This window comes from Erpetoichthys calabaricus, chromosome 9, assembly GCF_900747795.2.
Source record: "Erpetoichthys calabaricus chromosome 9, fErpCal1.3, whole genome shotgun sequence".
Taxonomy (NCBI): Eukaryota; Metazoa; Chordata; class Cladistia; order Polypteriformes; family Polypteridae; genus Erpetoichthys; species Erpetoichthys calabaricus.
In genome coordinates this window covers 67,325,543-67,347,062 of record NC_041402.2, presented here as the reverse complement: position 1 = coordinate 67,347,062, position 21,520 = coordinate 67,325,543, and the positions used below count along the sequence as shown (strand labels likewise).

The 21,520-nt window shown below is 38.9% G+C and overlaps 1 protein-coding gene across 2 annotated transcripts in view; it reads left to right on the top strand.

Moving 5' to 3' along the window:
• The window catches only part of si:ch211-186j3.6 (neural-cadherin), a 631,675-nt gene that overhangs the window by 529,964 nt on the left and 80,191 nt on the right, over positions 1 to 21,520 (top strand). For both annotated transcript variants that reach the window (XM_051932159.1, XM_028809678.2), the window contains exons 24-27: positions 1,013 to 1,140; positions 1,238 to 1,365; positions 3,590 to 3,713; positions 18,730 to 18,910. In XM_051932159.1, coding sequence (XP_051788119.1) covers positions 1,013 to 1,140; positions 1,238 to 1,365; positions 3,590 to 3,713; positions 18,730 to 18,910 — 561 coding nt within the window. The remainder of the gene's footprint in view (positions 1 to 1,012; positions 1,141 to 1,237; positions 1,366 to 3,589; positions 3,714 to 18,729; positions 18,911 to 21,520) is intronic.

Here is a 21,520-nt window from a genome sequence, read left to right as displayed (position 1 = left end):
ACATTTAACTGAACTGGAGAGATTTTGTATCGAAGAATGGTCAAAAATACCTCCATCCAGAATCCAGACACTCGTCAAAGGCTATAGGAGGTGTCTAGAGGCTGTTATATTTGCAAAAGGAGGCTCAACTAAGTATTGATGTAATATCTCTTTTGGGGTGCCCAAACTTATGCACCTGTCTAATTTTGTTATGATGCATATTGCATATTTTCTGTTAATCCAATAAATAAGACTAAATGTCACTGCTGAAATACTACTGTTTCCATAAGGCATGTCATATATTAAAAGGAAGTTGCTACTTTGAAAGCTCAGCCAATGATAAACATAAATCCAAAGAATTTAGAGGGGTTCCCAAACTTTTTCATATGACTGTATACAGTATCTTTATCTACTACTACAGTGTTTATTAAGACCATTTTTAAAGTAAAGACCACATATTTTGCAAGCAAAAGAAAAAAAAATGCAGATAGTCATTTTGAGTACATATTTAAAGCTGGACTTGAGGAAAAAACACATTTTCTTTGTTGCTGCCACTTTGATTGGATTTTTAAAGGTTTTTGCCAGAAGCAAATATTTAAGGTCAGGTTATTTAAAGTAAAAATGGAACAGAAATAAAATTCCCATAGCTAGTTGACACTAAAGCTAAATCATGTAGTTATGCAATAAAAATGGCTTAATATTAATTATATTTTATATTCAGCTCTTCCCCAAAATATGCTCTAATCTTAAGAGATGAAATATAATAATACTAAATTAAATGTGCTTTCATTGCTCTTATGTCCTTTATTTTAATATCATTCAGTTTATTAATGGAAATTACCAAAGTGAAAATATCAAGATTTAATGTTGTTTGACAAAAATATATAAAGTTCAAGGGAATGGAAATATTTTAATTGTACTCTATATTACATATTCCTGTATAGAATTCTGTTGTGTGAAGGTGGAATTCTAAATAATAATATTATTTATAGCTTTAAAAAAATTTATATTTTCATAATTTTCTACACTTCAGAGCTTATAAATGGATCAGTGACCCTGAAAATAAACCATGGTTCCGGCACTTTGGTATTGCAGCTGCCAACAAACATTAACGTGGCAGACAGACGCTGGCACCAGCTAGACATTAGAAGCAATGGAAAGGTAAGACACTACAGCTACTCATTCATTATAAGCAATTTTTGGAAGTTATGTTCAGCTGCAGTATAGTTCTATTTTGTTTTGTTTATCTTTTTTGTAGGAGTTGCGTTTGACTTTGGACCAATGTAGCAATGCAGCAGTTATGGAAATTGAAGGTTTAGGAACATGGCTATCTTCAGAAGACTATGCTTCCTGTGAAGTTATCGGGACAACACCAAATCAGGACCGGTAACTGCATATAAATGAACAGCATTACTACACCATAGCATTATCTGCTGTTTTAAAATTTTTGATCTTCCTGTTAGGCACCACATTTTGACATTAAAATGTTGACATATGTTCAGTGTAAGAATCTAATGCTAACTTACTATGTGGCTTTAGAGCCTTAAAGCACACAGTTTCCAGGGCAAAAGTTAGTGTGTTACTTTGTAGTGCAGATCTAATTTTCTGTTCTGACATTACTATAGGGCTTCATCTGTCCAAACTGTACTGGCAGATCATTGCAATGTGACATCCATAGCCCAGAGAATGCATACTGTATGTATAATCTGCACAGTCGCAGTTTTTAAGATCAGTTTTCATTCCAGTTTTTTATTTTTTATGGAAACAAAAATCATTTGTCTACTTAAATGTTTATTAATATTGTTTCAGTTTACACATCATTTTTAATTTTGAAAGGTATCCAAAAGTGTATTACAAAGACTTGAATATTTACCATGCATTGCTTTACTTGACGTCTAACCAGTTTCTACAGTTAAAGGTTAGGACTTTCTGGATGAAACTCTACATGTGTTTGTACTTCATGACTAGCAATAACCACAGAATGTAGAGAGAAGCTGTGCATATCACTTAACACAGGGGTGGGCAGATTCAGTCCTGGAGGGCCGCAGTGGCTGCAGGTTTTTGCTCCAACCCAGTTGCTTAATAAGAAGCCCTTATTGCTCAAGTAACACTTCAGCTTCACTTTAGTTGTCTTGCTCGTTAAGATTTTGAACCCTTATTGCTTATTTTAGTCTTAAACAGCTGTATTCTTGGTTTTTAATTGCTCCTAATTAGCAATACCATGCAAATGACAAAAGAGACCAGCATTTCTCCATTTAGCTTGTTTTCATTTACACCTGTGTGTATTTATCATGCACTATTTGGTTTAATTAAATACTTGGAAGGAAAGTGAAGAGAAAAAAGTGAAGCACTGAGAATTACTCGTCTGTTTTAGACTTCAAATCATTTGGATGGTATCCTTAGAAAGGAAAATAAATCTAGGATATGAGAATGACCTGAAATGGCAGAGTTAAAGCACTAGCAAGCCATGAAATTAAATAATTGACAAGGATTGGTTTTTAATTAAGCAACTGGGTTGGAACAAAAACCTGCAACCACTGCGGCCCTCCAGGACTGAATCTGCCCACCCCTGACTTAACATACTGTATGTCCAAAAGGGTTTGTTTAAATACTGTAAGTTATGATCCTGGTCTCCTTATGTCATAGTGGATCCAATGCTTCTGCTTTGGTGGTGGTTGGTTTTCACATCAGACTAAGGAAGCTTTGGGACATCTCTTTTTTTGTGGTGGAGCTGGGTTCTTTTTTATTTGTTTTTAGTTTAACTATTAATTAATAAACATTTGTTAACATGTACAGCACATTTGCATTTTCTAAATGTTAATTGTACTTTGCTGAGCTTGATTTGCTATTGGTATTGTGTACATATATACTTTGAGCCTCACCGGATGCAAATCCTTTTCAGCTCATGTTTCAGAGCCAGTAGTTTTTGAACCACTGACCTACTTAAATTATTTAAGAACTTGAGTACCCAATGCACATTTAATGATCTTGCTATTTGATTTTAAGGAACATCTAATGCATGCAATATGAGGGCATTTGTTTTTTTTTTTTTTACCTTTTATATGTAATGCTCCTATTCATTCAGCAATTGAAGTAACTGTGCACAGGAAGACATTTACAAAGTCAAAAGTATCTTCCTGAAAATGTCATATAGCACTACCTTCAGACTTTTTCAATTCCATTTCAGGTAGATCTATTTTCATAATGGTTACATTTTCCCAAATCCTGCCGCTGACTTGTTCCATCAAAATGTCATTGCTGCACACGACAGTGTAGTGCATCATCAGTCTTCTGTAACTTAATTTCAGCATTTTACTTATCTCTCCTTCTGCAGTTCTAAGAACAAGACAGAGACTTGCAGTTTGCATTTAGCCTTTAGGCCAAAGCAGCAAAGACTTTGCACATGTTTGATGAAAGTCATATAGTGTAACTGAAAAAGTTTACAGAGCTAGGCTGTTTCATTAACCACATATGGAAGTCAAATGTGATATCTTAAGAAGTCAGCAGATTTATTTAAAATCTGGAGTCACACTCTGTTCTTTCCTAATTATAAACTGCCTTTTCTCCTAACTAATTTGTATTTATTTTTTGATTTTTTTTTTTTTTTTAGATTTATGAATGTCAATCAAGTTTTGCAACTTGGAGGCGTTAAAGAGACATTACCGTACAGTTACCATCAGTTACAGAACAAGCACTTCACAGGTTGCATCCGGAATTTGGTAATTGACAGCAAGGTAAACAAGTGGGGGCTGAACAGCCTTTTTGTTTTTTTTTTTCTCCAAGCAGTTTGGGACCTGGGAAATCTCTAGCGACAAATGTTAAACAAAGAATAAACTGTTTATGTTATACAGGGGGTCCTCGGGTTACGACACAGTTCCGTTCCTACGACAGTGATGTAAACCGAATTTTGGTGTAAGTCGAAACACACCCTAGCCTAAGTCTCTTACCTATCCTAACACATTTACAAAATCATAATCTAGAACATAAAAACACAACTAAGCCACAGAAAAAGGAAAAGGACATAAATATACTATACCGTACACTGTACTGTAGTAACAGAAAAAATAAGTGTTAAAAAAAAATCCTTACCTTTATTCCTTCTCACATCTCAAGTTTTTATGGGAGTGAGTGTTGTACAGGACTCCCTGTATTCTGAAATCATTTCTAAACAATGAAGATAAATGTAAAAGTAAATACTGCACACTCAGGTCTCAGATATATAACAGGATGTTAAAAGAGTGAATAAATAATAATTGCCACACACCTTTTGAGTTTTCTAGGTGGACTTATCCATGTATTATTTAGATTAACATAAATGTATTCTTTCCAGATATACAGGGCCTCGGTCAGACTCTTTATTATTACTTACCTCTGTAGGTTGTCTAGTATTTATCAAACCATATGGATGTGTAAATACTCAATCTGTACTTCTAGTATTCAGAGTATCTGTGAAAAGTGCTTCATAGTAGACATTTAAATTCAATCAATATTGCTCCATCCTATTTTGATACTAAGGGACAAGTGGATAAACCCTTATTCAGCTATGCTCAGTGCTTGTAAGGCAGAAAGCAAGTGTTAGGCAACCTTCAGGGACAATTAAAGATGTAGTAATAAACTTGGAGGCTCTGCCTTATACTGTAGATGGGTGGCATTTTCCAGCCTTCATACTTTGTTTATCTTTATGATTCAAATAAAATAAATATGGCCGGTTAATTGAAAGGGCCAGTTACCCTTTTGAAAAAAGCAACTGTGACCTTAGTAGTAGTGGATCTTTTTCTAAGTTTCAGAAATGCCTGAGACTTCTTGTGTCAAGGCTACCTACTGAGAAAATTACAGTGTCATCTTTGTATGTCTCCACTAGCAAATCACACTAACATTCCAGAATAGTTACCTCAAGAAATTAGTGTTTCTTATATGAAAAAGACAATATAAACATAGTTTCTCTCTCTGTTGTTGTGTGTGAAACACTCTTTAAGTATTTTAAGGACCAGAGAAGCTAAACAGCTTTTCAATTTTAGTAGAGCTTGAGTTTTCTGAGTAAATATGTACAAGCACTTGCAGCAAAAAATATACTGCGCAAATAAATTTAAGGAACACTTTTTAATCAGAGTATAGCATCAAGTCAATGAAATGTCTGGGCTATTGATCTGGTCAGCTCAGTAGCAGAGGGGGTTGTTAATCCATTTCAGCTGCTTTGGTGTTAATGAAATTAACAAAAGGTACACTAAAGGGACAACAATGAGACGACCCCCAAAACAGGAATGGTTTTCACATTTAGCTACAGTCAGTGTCACTACTGGTAGCATGAGGCGACACCTGGACCCTACAGAGCTTGCACAGGTAGTCCAACTTCTCCAGTATGGCACATCAATACGTGCCATTGCCAGAAGGTTTGCTGTGTCACTCAGCCCAGTCTCAAGGGCATAGAGGAGATTCCAGGACACAGGCAGTTACTCTAGAAGAGCTGGACAGGGCCGTAGAAGGTCCTTAACCCATCAGCAGGACCGGTATCTGCTCCTTTGAGCAAGGATGAACATGATGAGCACTGCCAGAGCCCTACAAAATGACCTCCAGCAGGCCACTGGTGTGAATGTCTCTGACCAAACAATCAGAAACAGACTTCATGAGGGTGGCATAAGGGCCCGACGTCCTCTAGTGGGCTCTGTGCTCACTGCCAGGCACCGTGGAGCTTGATTGGCATTTGCCATAGAATACCAGAATTGGCAGGTCTGGCGCCCTGTGCTTTTCACAGATGAGAGCAGGTTCACCCTGAGCAAATGTGGCAGACGTGAAAGGGTCTGGAGAAGCTGTGGAGAACGTTATGCTGTCTGTAATATCTTTCAGCATGACCGGTTTGGTGGTGGGTCAGTGATGGTCTGGGGATCCCCCAGGACACCATCTGTCGTTTCTTTGGGAGCATGCACATCCCCCCCCCCCCCCCCCCCCCCCCCCCCCCGACATTGTCAGGCATGCATACAAGCACGTGGGGGCAATACAAACTACTGAGTACAATTTTGAGTTGCTGCAATGAAATTTCGGCACTTTTTTTTTCACTTTGATTTTCGGGGTGTCTTTGAATTCAGCTCTCTGTAGGTTGATAATTTTCATTTCCATCAAACGATGTGGCATCCTTTTGTTCCTAACACATCAGTGTCAGGAACAGTCAGTAGAGATACAGTAACTATCAGTAGAGATATCAAGCAGGATTTTTTTCTTTTTGAGATTTGATGTGTTTTCAAAGTGTTCCTTTAATTTTTTTGAGCAGTTTATATAAAATATACACAAAAATCATCACACTGTGGAAGTACTACTCTCACATCATACTAATTATTTTTATTTATAAAAAAGATACAAACATCAATAGTAAACACTTTTGGCAGAACCGAACACCTACTTTTAACAAACCCTAATAAACAGAGACAATATTAGCATAGTTTTACTCTGTGGTTTAAATAGCACACAGCTGAATGACCTCCTACAAGACATTCTGCAATCCATGGTAATGAGTCTCAACAGGCACAAAACAAATGTAGACTGAACTGTGAGACTCTAGTGACCTCTTCAAGGTCTATGTAATGGAAAAGAACAGATCCATTGCATTTTTTCTCCTAATCTTATAACCTTGAGTGATTCACTGCCAGGTCTGTAAGTCAGCACTACTAATACTGAGGTCACGGTTCTCTCGCCTAAAAAAGTTGTTTTTTTTTTTTTTACTCTTCCAAATGAAATTTGGGTGGGAGGTTGACAGCAAGCTGAAGTGCAGGCGTTTAAGTAGTTTGTAGTCTTATTTAAACTCAATGTGTATGGGAATCGTTAGATAAACAATCAGGTTAATGGAGGAGCTGCAGTCAGTACAATAACTGACCAGAGTAGTGAAGGAAAAGCTGAGTTTTTGAATGACTTTCAATTTGCCAGTCACTTATATCTTTTTTTAATCTATGTCTTTTTTAATTATGTGCTAAGGTTGTGGGTGACGTCAGAAAGGAATAAAATGTGCATTGCAAGTGGCAAAGAGTTGTTTTCTCTTCAGTCTGAATGGGTGTATTCCCTACAACAGACTTCTTCTTCTTCTTCTTTCAGCTGCTCCGTTAGGGGTTGCCACAGCGGATCATCTTCTTCCATATCTTTCTGTCCTCTGCATCTTGTTCTTTTACACCCATCACCTGCATGTCCCCTCTCACCACATCCATAAACCTTTGCTTAGGCCTTTCTCTTTTTCACTTCCCTGGCAGCTCTATCCTTAGCATCCTTCTCCCAATATACCCAGCATCTCTCCTCTGCACATGTCCAAACCAGCGCAATCTCACCTCTCTGACTTTATCTCCCAACCGTCCAACTTGAGCTGACCCTCTAATATACTCATTTCTAATCCTATCCATCCTCGTCACACCCAATGCAAATCTTAGCATCTTTAACTCTGCTACCTCAAGGTCTGTCTCCTGCTTTCTGGTCAGTGCCACCGTCTCCAACCCATATAACATAGCTGGTCTCACTACTGTCCTGTAGACCTTCCCTTTCACTCTTGCTGATACCCGTCTGTCACAAATCACTCCTGACACTCTTCTCCACCCATTCCACCCTGCCTGCACTCTCTTTTTCACCTCTCTTCCACAATCCCCATTACTCTGTACTGTTGATCCCAACTATTTAAACTCATCCACCTTTGCCAACTCTACTCCATGCATCCTCACCATTCCAATGACCTCCCTCTCATTTACACACATGTATTCTGTCTTGTTCCTACTGACCTTCATTCCTCTCCTCTCTAGAGCATTTCTCCACCTCTACAGGGTCTCCTCAACCTGCTCCCTACTATCACTACAGATCACAATGTCATCAGTAAACATCATAGTCCACAGGGACTCCTGTCTAATCTCGTCTGTCAACCTGTCCATCACCATTGCAAATAAGAAAGGACTCTGAGCCGATCCCTGATGTAATCCCACCTCCAACTTGAATGCATCTGTCACTCCTACCGCAGACCTCACCACTGTCACACTTCCCTCGTACATATCCTTTACAACTCTTATGTACTTCTCTGCCACTCCCGACTTTCTCATACAGTACCACAGCTCCTCTTGAGGCACCCTGTCATATGCTTTCTCCAGGTCCACAAAAACGCAATGCAACTCCTTCTGTCCTTCTCTATACTTCTCCATCAACATCCTCAGAGTAAACATTGCATCTGTGGTGCTTTTTATTGGCATGAAACCATACTATTGCTCACTAATCATCACCTCACTTCTTAACCTAGCTTCCACTACTCTTTCCCATAACTTCATGCTGTGGCTCATCAGTTTTATTCCCCTGTAGTTACTGTAGTCCTGCACATCCACCTTATTCTTAAATATCGGCACCAGTACACTTCTTCTCCACTCCTCAGGCATCCTCTCACTTTCCAAGATTCCATTAAACAATCTGGTTAAAAACTCCACTGCCATCTCTCCTAAACACCTCCATGCTTCCATAAGTATGTCATCTGGACCAACGGCCTTTCCATTTTTCATCCTCTTCATAGCTGTGCTTACTTTCTCATTGCTAATCTGTTGCACTTCCTGATTCACTATCTCCACATCATCCAACCTCTTCTCTCTCTTGTTCTCTTCATTCATCAGCCTCTCAAATTACTTTTTCCATCTGCTCAACACACTCTCCTCGCTTGTGAGTACGTTTCCATTTTTATCCTTTATCACCCTAACCTGCTGCACATCTTTCCTAGCTTGGTCCCTCTGTCTAGCCAATCGGTACAGGTCCTTTTCTCCCTCCTTAGTGTCCAACCTCTCATACAACTCATCATACGCTTTTTCTTTAGCCTTCACCACCTCTCTCTTCACCTTGCGCCTTATCTCCTTGTAATCTTGTCTACTCTCTGCATCTCTCTGACTATCCCACTTCTTCTTTGCCATCCTCTTCCTCTGTATACTCTCCTGTATTTCCTCATTCCACCACCAGGTTTCCTTTCCTCCTTCCTCTTTCCAGATGTCACGCCAAGCACCCTTCTTGCTGTCACCCTTACTACATCTGCTGTAGTTTCCCAGCTGTCTGGTAACTCTTCACTGCCACCCAGTGCCTGTCTCACCTCCTCCCTAAACTCAACCTTGCAGTCTTCCTTTTTCAACTTCCACCATTTGATCCTTTGCTCTGCCCTCATTCTCTTCCTCTTCTTGATCTCCAACACCATCCTACAGATCCTATGCTGCTTAACTACACTTTCCCCTGCCACCACTTTGCAGTCTTCAATCTCCTTCAGATCAACTCTTCTGCATAGGATGTAATCTACCTGTGTGCATCTTCCTCCACTCTTGTACGTAACCCTATGTTCCTCCCTCTTCTTAAAATACGTATTCACCACAGCCATGTCCATCCTTTTGGCAAAATCCACTATCCTCTGACCTTCTTCATTCCTCTCCTTGACACCATACCTATCCATCTCCTCCTCGTCTCCACTGTTCCCTTCACCAACATGCCCATTGAAATCCGTTCCAATCACCACTTTCTGTCCCTTGGGTACACTGTTCATCACTTCATCCAACTCACTCCAAAAATCTTCTTTCTCACCCATTGCACACCCAACTTGCAGTGCATATGCACTAACAACATTCATCATCACACCTCCAATTTCCAGCTTCATATTCCCTACAATAGACAGAAGAGTTTAATTGTGGAAGACCAGAGAGGAGGGCCATTGCAACAGCTGATGTAGTGCAATCAGTAACCAGTACTAATCTAAAATTTTATTAATTAGATCTTGCCATATTTTAAAAAAAGTTTTGAACAGGTCTACTGAATGACAATTTAATTTTTTCTAATTTCAAACAGTGTAAAACATCAGTTACCCACTGACTTATAAGAGATGAGCGAGATATGTCTATGTCTACGTCTAAAGGCAATTGCAATCAAGTTGTCCTTTTCCACTTTAAGCCCATCTGGGAATACACCAAACACAGATATTAATGAGTTTGGAGTGATTGTGACACCAAGGCTATCTAAACGGTATTCAAATATTTTTGTCCAGAATGATATTAGTTTGCTGCACACCCAAAATCACTTTTACATTTTAGACTAGTTTTCATTGAAGAATGTACAACAATCTGTTAAATACATTATGGTTCTATGCTGTAATACAATAAAATGTGAAAAGGTCCAAGGGGTTGGGTGGATACTTTTTTTTATAGTTGACAGCTTTAAAAAATGTATTGATAAGATATTAGGACATATTAGCTGTACAACAAAGCTTTATGGACACTTGTCTTTACTGTAGAAGGCATATGTACTTGCATTATAATTTACTATGATTATTTTAATTCTTTATATATCAGATGCCTTTTACAAGGCAGCATACATAAGCAAAACATAACGTACAAATCTCTTGGGACTGCATCCCCTAAATTGCCATAATATTTTAATTCTTTGAATAGAACTGGAATCTGTTATGTTGAAATGGAAAATCTGGCTTATCCTTATCATTTTGTTGCCATGAAGTCCCTCAAAAAAGCAAGCATTTAAAAAAAAATAAGAGGGAATGAATATATATCTAAGATGAAACCCAACAGCTCAACTTCAGCACATTTGCTACCCAGCCATCTTTTTTTTTGTTGTTCATCTTCTTCCTTTTATTATCACTGACACCTTGAAATGCAGATTCATTTCTTCAGAAGCAAACATTCTTTGAAATTATGGAATAATACATTTGCCAGAGAAGATGGGAAGTACATTGTTATTCTAAAGGCTTTTCAAAATGTAGACTAAACTTCCCACTCATATTATTGAAACTGTAATTGGATTGGTTAAATAGTAAAGGGTGGTCCAGATCTAATTATGCAACTTTTAATGCAATGCAGGAAAACAATGCAAGACAAAAGAATTGTTCGAAATTTCTTGTAATAAACGAAAATGGACTTACATTGAATGAATTCACTGATTTTCCATGTAATGCCCCACTTGTCCTCCATTCAGTTGAACTATAAGCTCAGAGTCTTCTGGCTACAGCATTACATGCATCTTGACACATTTGCAGACGAACTTTCCCGAACTCCTCAACAATCGCCAGGCACAGATCCTCCAAACTGTCAATAGGATGCGCGTGTACCTGTCCCCTGTGACATTTCTTTCAAGGAAATACAGGCCAATGATACCATCACACACCAGCCCATACCATCACTCCCGGGGACTTGAGTTCGACTTCAGTGGTAATGTGGGGGTTGTCTACGCACCAAAAGACACAGTTGTGTCTGTTGACTGAGCCAGATGTGTGGAAAATGGCCTCATCAGTCCACACCACATTTCGAGCCAGTTCCGGACCCCCCTCCAGTCTTGCCAGCCACGCTTCTGAAAACTCAATCCTCCTGTCGAAGTCGTCCTCGTTGAGAGCATGAAGAAGTCATGGATGGCAGGGTGTATGTTTCATTTCATGCAACATCCTCAGCACACTGGTTTTACCAATGTGCAGCTTTGCAGACAATCGTCTGGATGACTTTGATTTATGCGGAGACGAGTCCAGTTCAGTGCAAAGACGATTCTTCATGTCGTCAGTTCGCACACTTCTCGATGGTCTGGGATTTTTCAGGTGATTGGCGCTACCAGTCCGGTCAAACATTTCGTTGATTTGTGAGCTCGTGTTCCTATACACTGCAGGCGGTCCAAATTCCTCCAGCATCCTGCGTTGCACCTTGGAAACATTGCCCGTTATCGAGAAAAGGTGAACACATAGCACCCGCTGTTCGTCTGACAACCGTCTCCCCGCCATTTTTGAATGCAGGGCAGGTGTATAATTTTTTGTAAATCCATCCATCCATTTTCCAACCTGCTGAATTCGAACACAGGGTCACGGGGGTCTGCTGGAGCCAATCCCAGCCAACACAGGGCACAAGGCAGGAACCAATCCCAGGCAGGGTGCCAACCCACCGCAGTTTTTTGTGAATTCACTATGTAATAAACTTAATAAGTTATAGCGTAAAGAAAATTGCATAACCGGGATGAGTGATCTCCTCTGGCTTGTTAATGCTATCCTCTTATAGTAATTACTGTTCTTTGGTTTCCTGAAGCTGGCATCTGGAGACCAAAGACATGGAGATTGGCAGGCATTTACTATGCTGCAAAAGACCATGTTCAGGAATTACAAAGCAATGTCGGTTTCAGAAAATGTAATAAAGCGAACCTTTTTTGGTTGTTTCTTGTCGCTGGTGCTGTCTGTCCATGTGACACATTCTCTCAGGTAAGATATATTGAAAGCAAAGTACTAGGACTTAAATAAAAACTGCAGTTCAATAAGAGGTAGACATGATGTGTTAAGTCTAGAAAGAGAGCAGAGCTGCAGAGGTGCCATATTTATGTAAAATTCCAAAACAGTAGCCTAAAATGTGGTCACATATATGTTAAGGGATTCTACAGGTGTTACTTCTAAAAGCTTAAAAAATAACTCTCCATTTACTCTGTGTTATATTGTGTTGTTTGAGTTAGGCAGATACCATGGACAGTGACTAAAGCCCCCCACCAATAACTTTTCTTCCATCTCTGATGTCCTTGAGATAAAACAAAAATCCTATGTGCCTCTTCAGTGTTTGTCATTTGGGTTTCAAGTTAGTTTACTTGTATTTTAACTCCTTAAACTGACACCAGTCAACAAATTATGCAAATTTTGGTAAAGTTTCTAACAGATGAAATTCATGGCATTTCAAAAGATGTTAGAAAAGATATTTGTGCTCCTGCTTGCAGTTAATACACAATATGATCCGGTAAGTTTAGAAGGATGGAATTCACCTGTGTTAAAGAACAGCAACAATATAAATTGAAAGAGATAAGCCTGAAATATGGCAGCACGGTGGCGCAGTGGTAGTTCTGCTGCCTTGCAGTAAGGAGACCCAGGTCCTTCCAAGCATGATGGGACCCAGGACCTATGCTTCCCAGGTCCTCCCTGTGTGGAGTTTGCATGTTCTCCCCGTGTCTGCGTGGGTTTCCTCTGGGTGCTCCGGTTTCCTCCCACAATCCAAAGACATACAGGTTAGGTGCATTGGCGATCCTAAATTGTCACTAGTATGTGCTTGGTGTGTGGGTATGTGTATGCCCTGCGGTGGGCTGGTGCCCTGTCTGGGATTTGTTCCTGCCTTGTGCCCTGTGTTGGCTGGGATTGGCTCCAGCAGACCCCCATGACCCTGTGCCTGAAATAAAACAAAAGAAGTTGAAAATGTCATACAGATGAAGTATTGGGGTGTAACATTTTGAACTATTGAGTTTTTCCTTTAATGGCATTAAATAGCATTGGCTGGGTGTTGGTGATTCTGGATCTAATCTGCAAATGACTGGTACCCTGTCTAGGGTTTGTTGTTTCCTTTCTCCTAGCGCTGCCTTGATAACCTATAGGCCTCCATGACAAAAAGTGTTTTGCATGGGTTCACTCAATAATGGTTGAGTGGACATACTCATGACGAGACAACAGTGAATAATTATTTTAATATACAGTATGCAAATAATAAATAAGGTCCATTATTTATCACTATAATAAAGATGAGTTATTAGCACCCTTGGTTTAACATTGGTAAAATTATTTGCCAATGGTAAAGATTTTCTAGTATGGTTTTGATGACCAAATATTTGTAAATGTTTTTGAACACTTATATTCATATACAGTACAACACAGTGCACTCTGCTTTGTGCTTCTGCCTTAGAAGTTCCTTGTCCTCACAGGTGGCGCAGTGGTAGTGCTGCTGCTTTGCAGTAAGGAGACTGTGGAAGATTGTGGGTTCGATTCCCGGTTCCTCCCTGTGTGGATAGCGCTTTGAGTACTGAGAAAAGCGCTATATAAATGTAATGAATTATTATTATTGGGCCGGCGTGAATTCTGGTCAGGCCACTCTCTCCGTGGAAATTGCATGATCTTCCTATGTCTAGATTAATTTTCTCAGGGTTCTGCAGTTTGCACTCACGTAATTAAGTAGCATATATTAAGGCATTGAATGTACCAAGCAATGGGCTGGCATTCCATCAAGAGTTAACGCCTGCCTCATTCCCATTGTTATCTAAATAGACATTTTTCCATAGATCTCTATATTTAACCAAGTGAGTTTAGACAATGGATAGACAGCTTTTGACATTTTAACATTTTGATACTATGGCATATAGAATAAATTATTTAAACAGAAAACTGTGAGTAAAATGATTGAGATATGCACATCTGGTTTATGTCCAAGACCATCCTTCCTTGTCAGTGACTGTGCCTGCATTTGAGTGGTTTTAGATGATATGATTCTGGCCTCATTTTCCTGAAGTTTGAACTTTGAATTACTTTTCCTGTCACTTTCCAGCAGCATTTTCATTTCACCTGAGAGGTGACTTTTGCTGCTGATTTGACAGGGCTTATGCTTCCTTCTGATCTTGATCCATGGTCTCTTGAGGTATGGTTTTGATTCCGGAAGTGTACTACATATCAAAGGTTTGTCACAAAGATGCTCAACAGGGTGTATTTTTCTTTCAAACAAGAAGATTTATCGGCATATGAAATGATAAAAAGGAAAATGACATTGTAAGGTTATCAATGAGAATGTGTTTGGCAGATGTGAAAACAAATCTAAATTCCAATCATTTAAAAAGTCTAAAATGTATGAAAAAAATTCACATTTTTGATAATCACAAGTACATTTTATGTACTGGGAACAGGGAAAAATTTTGGCCAGATCAAACCACTTTAAAACCACTTGCACCACTCTTTTTTAAATCAAATCATTTTTAGAAAATCAAATTAGATGGCTAATGAACACACATTAATGCCTTAGGGCTAACAGAGGTGGTATATAATATCACAAATACGTACCTGTCAATATCATAAGGCATGCCTAAAGGTAGGATTCTTTTCTGACCCTGAGGTTGGCCTCTTTTCGCTTCTCACACCATTCTGAATGTTCTCAAACACACCGCCTCTGCCTCTTTCACAGTATGGCAACAGCTCACCTACTCATGTCAAGTCAAGTCAAGCTTTATTGTTCTTCTGCAACTGTGTACACATACAAAGTGAGATGAAACGGCATTTCTCCATGACCGTGGTGCTACATACAGTACATGGACAAACAATGTGTAGAGAATAATGTCTAATGAAGGCACACATTAAGTACAGTGCAAAAAGACATGATTATACAAAACAAAAAAGGAATACTAGTATATACATACAGTAAAATCAAAATAAATGTTAGCTCCTCTGACTAGTGTTTTCCTCTAGGGGGCGCTAGCTCCCTAGTTGGAATAAGTTCTTTTGTAATTGCGGCGTCTTAAGTAACCCAAAACTATATAGATATAATATTAAAAGGCGATACCCCTCCCTTAGTCATGCGGTGGTAAGAAATCACATAGGTGAAATAACTTAGCTTTCTTTAATGACGATTTACGCGGCATAACAGATGAGGAAGCCATAGCAAGACTATTATCAAAGTGGATTCTCGATGTATACAGTCTGCCATTTTCGTCGCTGCACTGGAAGGATTTATAGGATCGGATGACATTATGTTCCATCCGTCTGTCGGCTTCAAAGGCGTGCCGGGCAATGTTCCAAGGCTTTATACTCTTTCTCGATGAGCAGGCCCTTACTTAGGTAAATCATGCCATTCCAAACAAGGCAAAGAGAGGCATGCGGACTCTAACATACAGAAATAGTGCACATTGCCCATTTGTCTTTATCTGTCTTGTCCTATGCTTGGCCTAGCAGTTCTAAATGCTGAGCCCCTTTGTGCTAAATCTGGCTCAGCTGTGCATGTAGAAAGAAAAGAAAAACAGATTTAAAATATTTGCACAGAGCGCAGTGACATTAAACTTATATTCTGATTACAACCAGAGCTAGATATTTGTATTTATTAAGAATTCTGACAGCTTGCAGTATGAAGTTATTGCAGTCTGGTAGAAGTTAAGTAAATGCTTCGATACCATTTGCCAGATGGTTAAAGTGAAAAGAGTCCATAAAACAGATGAGAATAGTCTTCCACAATGCTGCAGGCACTGGGAATGCACTGTTTGTCAAAAATGTCCTGCAGGAAACATAGAGGCACTCCGATCACCATCTCAGCTGCAGCTGCCTTCACTATTCGCTGAAAGGTATGTCAGTCAGCCACATTGCAGTTTACGAACCCTACAGTAATGCAGTTAGACTGGACACTTTCAATAGCGCCCCTGTAGAAAGTAGTGGAAGCAACATGGCAAAACTAGCTCTCTTTAGTCTTCAAAGAAAATGTAGTGGCTGTTGTGCCTTCTTGGCTAAGGAGGTATTAAGATCATCCACAGTGTGGATGCCCAAAAAATTTGGTGCCTTTGACTCTTCCAAACACTGGACCCATCGATGTAGAGTGGAGTGGGTTCAGTGCAGGACTTCCTGAAGTCCACAATCACCTCTTTTGTTTTGTCAACATTAAGAGAAGGTTTGTTGCTCTTATACCAGTCAGTTTGACTCGGCACCTCCTCCACGTGTGCTGCCTCATCATTATTATTGAGGAGACCCACCACAGTCATGTCTTCAATAAATTTAGTGATATGGTTAGTACTGAACTTCATGGAACAGTCGTGTGTTAGCAGTGCTGGGTGTGATAGTGCTGGAGGTGTGGTAGCAGGTAATGGCCTGCCATTTTCTCCCAGCTAACTCAGAATTCATAGTCTTATTGTGGATGTGGTTGTTTAATGCTCCCATAGGAGGATATACAGTATGATTATGCATGTGAACTGCGGATTTCTTCCCTAACAAAATCAATATACTTCATAGATTACACTAAAGTAGTGTTCCCTCCACCCTTAACAATTTTTATTTCTTTCAAAATACTGAACAGTTTCTTAATGAGAAACACAGAAAGGTGCATACAATTCCAGGATAGCTATTTATATTTGGATTTGCTCCTCAGTGTTAATTGGTTGCTGGTTAAGAAAAAATGAAATGATTAAAAACTCAGAATTATAATAAAGGTTTGAAACCAGCAAGCATGTTTTGCATTTTATAGAGACATTAAATCCAAATTATTGATGAGTTTTGCAAACTAAACTTGGTGGAGTTTATCCCGCCTCAAATTTTCAATGTCATAATCTGAATTGTTTTATAGTTTACCTTGGGCAAGCTGCATCTCTACATTGCTACCTAGAGTGACATCATTTAGTTTACTGCATAATGTACACCATCTGTTACAGGCCTATTTTTTTTTGCATTTGTGCACCCTCATGTAAGTTATATGCTTTAGGCAGAAGTTCCAAATTGCCTATGCCTCATATCAAATATGGAATTCAATTAACAGCAGCGATTGAATTCAAATAAGGAAATGTATATTCACTGGGGCATTCTATATAGAGTTGAGTATACAAAGTTGAATATCCTTCAGTAGTATAAAACATGACTGAGAGTCATCAAAGGTGATGGAGTCCCTAATGGCACACACCTCTCAATAGTCAATATAAGTTGCTGGCTACCATCTGCTATTCTCTAAGGACATTAGGACTTTCTTAATCATTATCATCACACCTCTTCCTGAGACCTTATCAGTATGTTGTTTATTCTAATTACCACTTCTTTTTTATGTGCTCACAATACAGACACTACTCTTTGAGTACCATGTTCTTTTCCCACATCCTGAAGACTTATATTAGTTTACCTGCCAACTTTAAATAGTCACGGTGTGTACAAGTGTACACTGGCGTCTGTCTTGGATGCAACGGTTTTGATAATGCATGAATGAATGAATGTGGATGGCTCCAGACTGTATATTCTATATTTACATACAGCAAACCTCATCAGCAAACCCACTTAATGCATTTTATTTTCATAAGTTGCTAGAGTAAAGCCTGCCAGCACTAGGTTTGAGACGGGAGAATGTCATGCACAGAGCACCAGTCTATTGGATGGCTTACTCACATGCACACTCTGCCTGTGTTTGATCATGAAAGCAGGAGTACCTGAAGGAAAACCCTCCAGACAAATGGACAATGTACATATTCCACATGGATAACATCCTGGCCCTGGATTTGGACTCAGAACTCAGTGGCAACTGCCAACATGCCTCTGTTCCACCTCATTTAAAGCCAACTCAAATGAAATAGCTTAAACCACCCAGCTCAAAATGAATGGAACTGCTTTTAAGAAATCAATGCAGATGCCAAAGAAATTAAGACGCTTAACAATTGAGGACAAGGTATTGTGTACTTCTATTTAATCCCTATATTTACTTATTTTGCTTCTCTGCTAACTGTGGTGGGTTGGCACCCTGCCCGGGATTGGTTCCTGCCTTGTGCCCTGTGTTGGCTGGGATTGGCTCCAGCAGACCCCCGTGACTCTGTGTTCGGATTCAGTGGGTTGGAAAATGGATGAATGGATGGATGCTTCTCCGCTAAGTCACTTACAGAATGTTATTATCAACTGAATGAGCAGATGATGGCAGTGCTCTTTAGATGCTCCTGCTGCTCTTTTGCCTCTTCGTCTTAATCAGAGAAATAAAAGAAACAGTTAATGGACTCTGACAAAACTATATGTTGAGTGATTTCTTTCAGGAACAATTCATCAAAGCACGAACCAGTTCTTGTTTGGTTATATTATATTAGAAACAAACATACAACAGAGTTTGATTCTGTCTTACATTCTAAACTTGACTTTGAACAAAAAAAATATTAAAAAAAATAAAATAAATAAAATAAGACTTCTAAAGCAGAAGATGTCTACCTCTACCATGGCTGCTTACTTTGAAGATATATTTCTTTGTACGTTGTTCAAAGCAATGTCCTCTTTGCTTCTTTCTTTCTCAGTTCTATGATCTGGGGTCACCCGCAGAGTCTCTGAACAGCTCTCCTGGATGTGTGACAACTGACAGTAACTGCATGAATATGGGCTACCCATCTTGCGGGCCTCATGGGAAATGCCAAGGAGAATGGGGATCTTTCAGTTGCCAGTGTCTACCTGGATTTGGTGGTCACCAGTGTGAGAAAGGTACAGTCACCTTAACCTACTAATCCATATCATAAGTGTACTATCTGATGGTCATGGGCTTTCCATGACAGAGAGAAGACAGATATGTCATAAATATGGTAATTTTCTTGTCACTCTTTGTATCCTGACTGACTATTATATAATGCCTGGTCTGTGATTACCTTCAGTGTAAATCAAGTGTGTGGTCATTGGTCATTCCTTTGGGTTTGACTTGGTTTTGAGAAAAGGTTGATTTCATTAACATTTATATATTTTTTTGTTTCAAGTAGCCATAAATATGTATAATCTTTGGTAATCTGACTCTGATTTAGTTTTTCCTCCTTAAAGTAAAATTAAGTCCAGGACTGCTTAGTACTGTAAAGGCCAGTAGTCCAGCATTGCGTGACTAAAAATCTAGAAGGTAATCCAGTGGTTTAGATTAAAATAAATGTGTACATTGTTCTTACTGACACAAAAATGTCTGATTGAACCTTTCCTAAAAATGACACCATAAAATACCGTGTATACTCATGTATAAGTCAGGTTTGAAACCCGAAAAATCGATCATAAAATTATACCCCGACTTATACGTACGTTCAAAAATCCGACACTTAAATTTTGTTTTTTTACATCTTCTTGCCTCCTCCAATCTTGCATCAGTTTCTCAGATGCATCGAATTTTGCTGCAGTAGTGCAGTTACCAATTTCTTTTGCTATTTCAACATTTAATTTAAAACCAGCTTCATATTTTCTCCTGATCGAACGCTCTATCGTAGATAAGGGATGCTGTTACGATAAAGGTGTATGAGGGTGTGAGATACAAAAAACACAATTGAGTGCAAACGTTGTTTCGGAATAGTTCAGATAATACTGTGTGGTCACATAGGCACAATAGAGAGAGAGAGGTTAGGAGCATGCGCATAGAAAAAAAGGCAGTGTGCTCCATGGTTACTTTCTCAGGTGAGCGTTAGCATATCATAATCTCTTGGACCAATAGCATGAGTTTTCCGCTTTCAACTTATACAGCCAACATAAATTATAAAATACCAGAAATTATACTGTAAAATCAAGTCCTGACTTAACTGCAGAAGACCTTATCTGCGAGTATATACGGTATGCGTTTTTAGTAATTTTTGCACTGTAAAATTAGTTTGCCAAGGCAGTCATGTTTTAGACACTATGGTGGTGTCATGGTTAGCACCATTGCCTTATAACCATTAAAATCTACAGTATTAGCAGATTGGAAAATGGATAGAACTTTATGTATAATAAAATGATCATATACCCTGACACATGAGAAACAATTTACTTTGATTTGTTTTGTACAGGTCCAGAACACTTATATATACCCATGTTGGTATTTCTAAAAGTATATTACCTTATTTTTGTACAAGCATACAGTATATTTATCTTCATTTAGACATAATATTCACATTTCTCGAGGTATTCGTTCTAATGTGCCATGAAGCCATCCATCTCTGAAAAGAAGAAATTGGTTTTGAAGTGCTGTAGCCAGGCTGTTGTAGAGTCCTATACATAATTATCAACATCATCTGTTACAAAGTGCTTACTATGAAAGTGTTTTGGAAGCACCAGAGATTGAAATCATGTGGTTAGTATAACAGCTCCTATGAAAAGCACCTTACACCATGGTGTTTTAATGACATGACTGCTGGACTATACACCACTACCAGTTACTAATGCATTTAAGCTGGAGTTTTACCACTGTTATGCCAAAACCAAATTGCAGTATACACCTCTATGTCTGACCATGTTTTGAGACATTCTGTCATTTTTAACATGTTGTACACAGCAGCAGGTGTTCAGTCTCACCTACGGGGGATGTAAATTCTGGTTAATGTATTAAAATTAATGCCTATTCAGAAAGACTGCATAAAAAGTCCTTAAAGTAAGGGGACCTTTATATTTGAAATACCTTTGGAAATCTATAGTGCAATAACACTAAAGGATTAAACCTTACAACATTTATATATGCTTACTGGGGACATTTGGTAAATATAAAAATATGACTTATTAACAAAAATAACTACACAAGTGTAAATACATACACAAGGAGTAAAAGTAACACAAAATATAAGAGAAACAAAAGAAATACTCCATGCCTTTTTAGGGCCTGTTTATGGACAATCATGGGCCTTTACTATCATATGTTATGGCTTGTCCATTTACCCATACAGAAACACAGATGTCCTCTCCTTGCTTTCCTTCAATAGCTTTCTTTAGAACCACTATGGCTGCTCTTCCCGTCTCACTACACTACTGACTCCTAGCTCATTGTCAAGGGTGGCAGAAGGAGCGTTTAGCCCCTATTCAGAAACTTATTCTGGGTTATTTCCTTGACCACTTCTGGCATCAGGAATGCCTTCTGGAGTTCCTGGTTGCCATTCTACTAGTAATCACCCTGGCAACCTCAAGTGACGCTGCAGTCCTAAAACCTAAACTATCAGAAAATTATGAGTCAAGCGTGCAGAGGTCCGATCAACACAATATGTAGCAGGGGACCATGCGTAACCTAATGTGTCTTACTTACTGCTGCCGTTTATCTGCTTGTGTGGTCTCCTAATTTACCACTTGGCCCGTGCACTGTAGTTCCTTTATCTTGTCATCCCC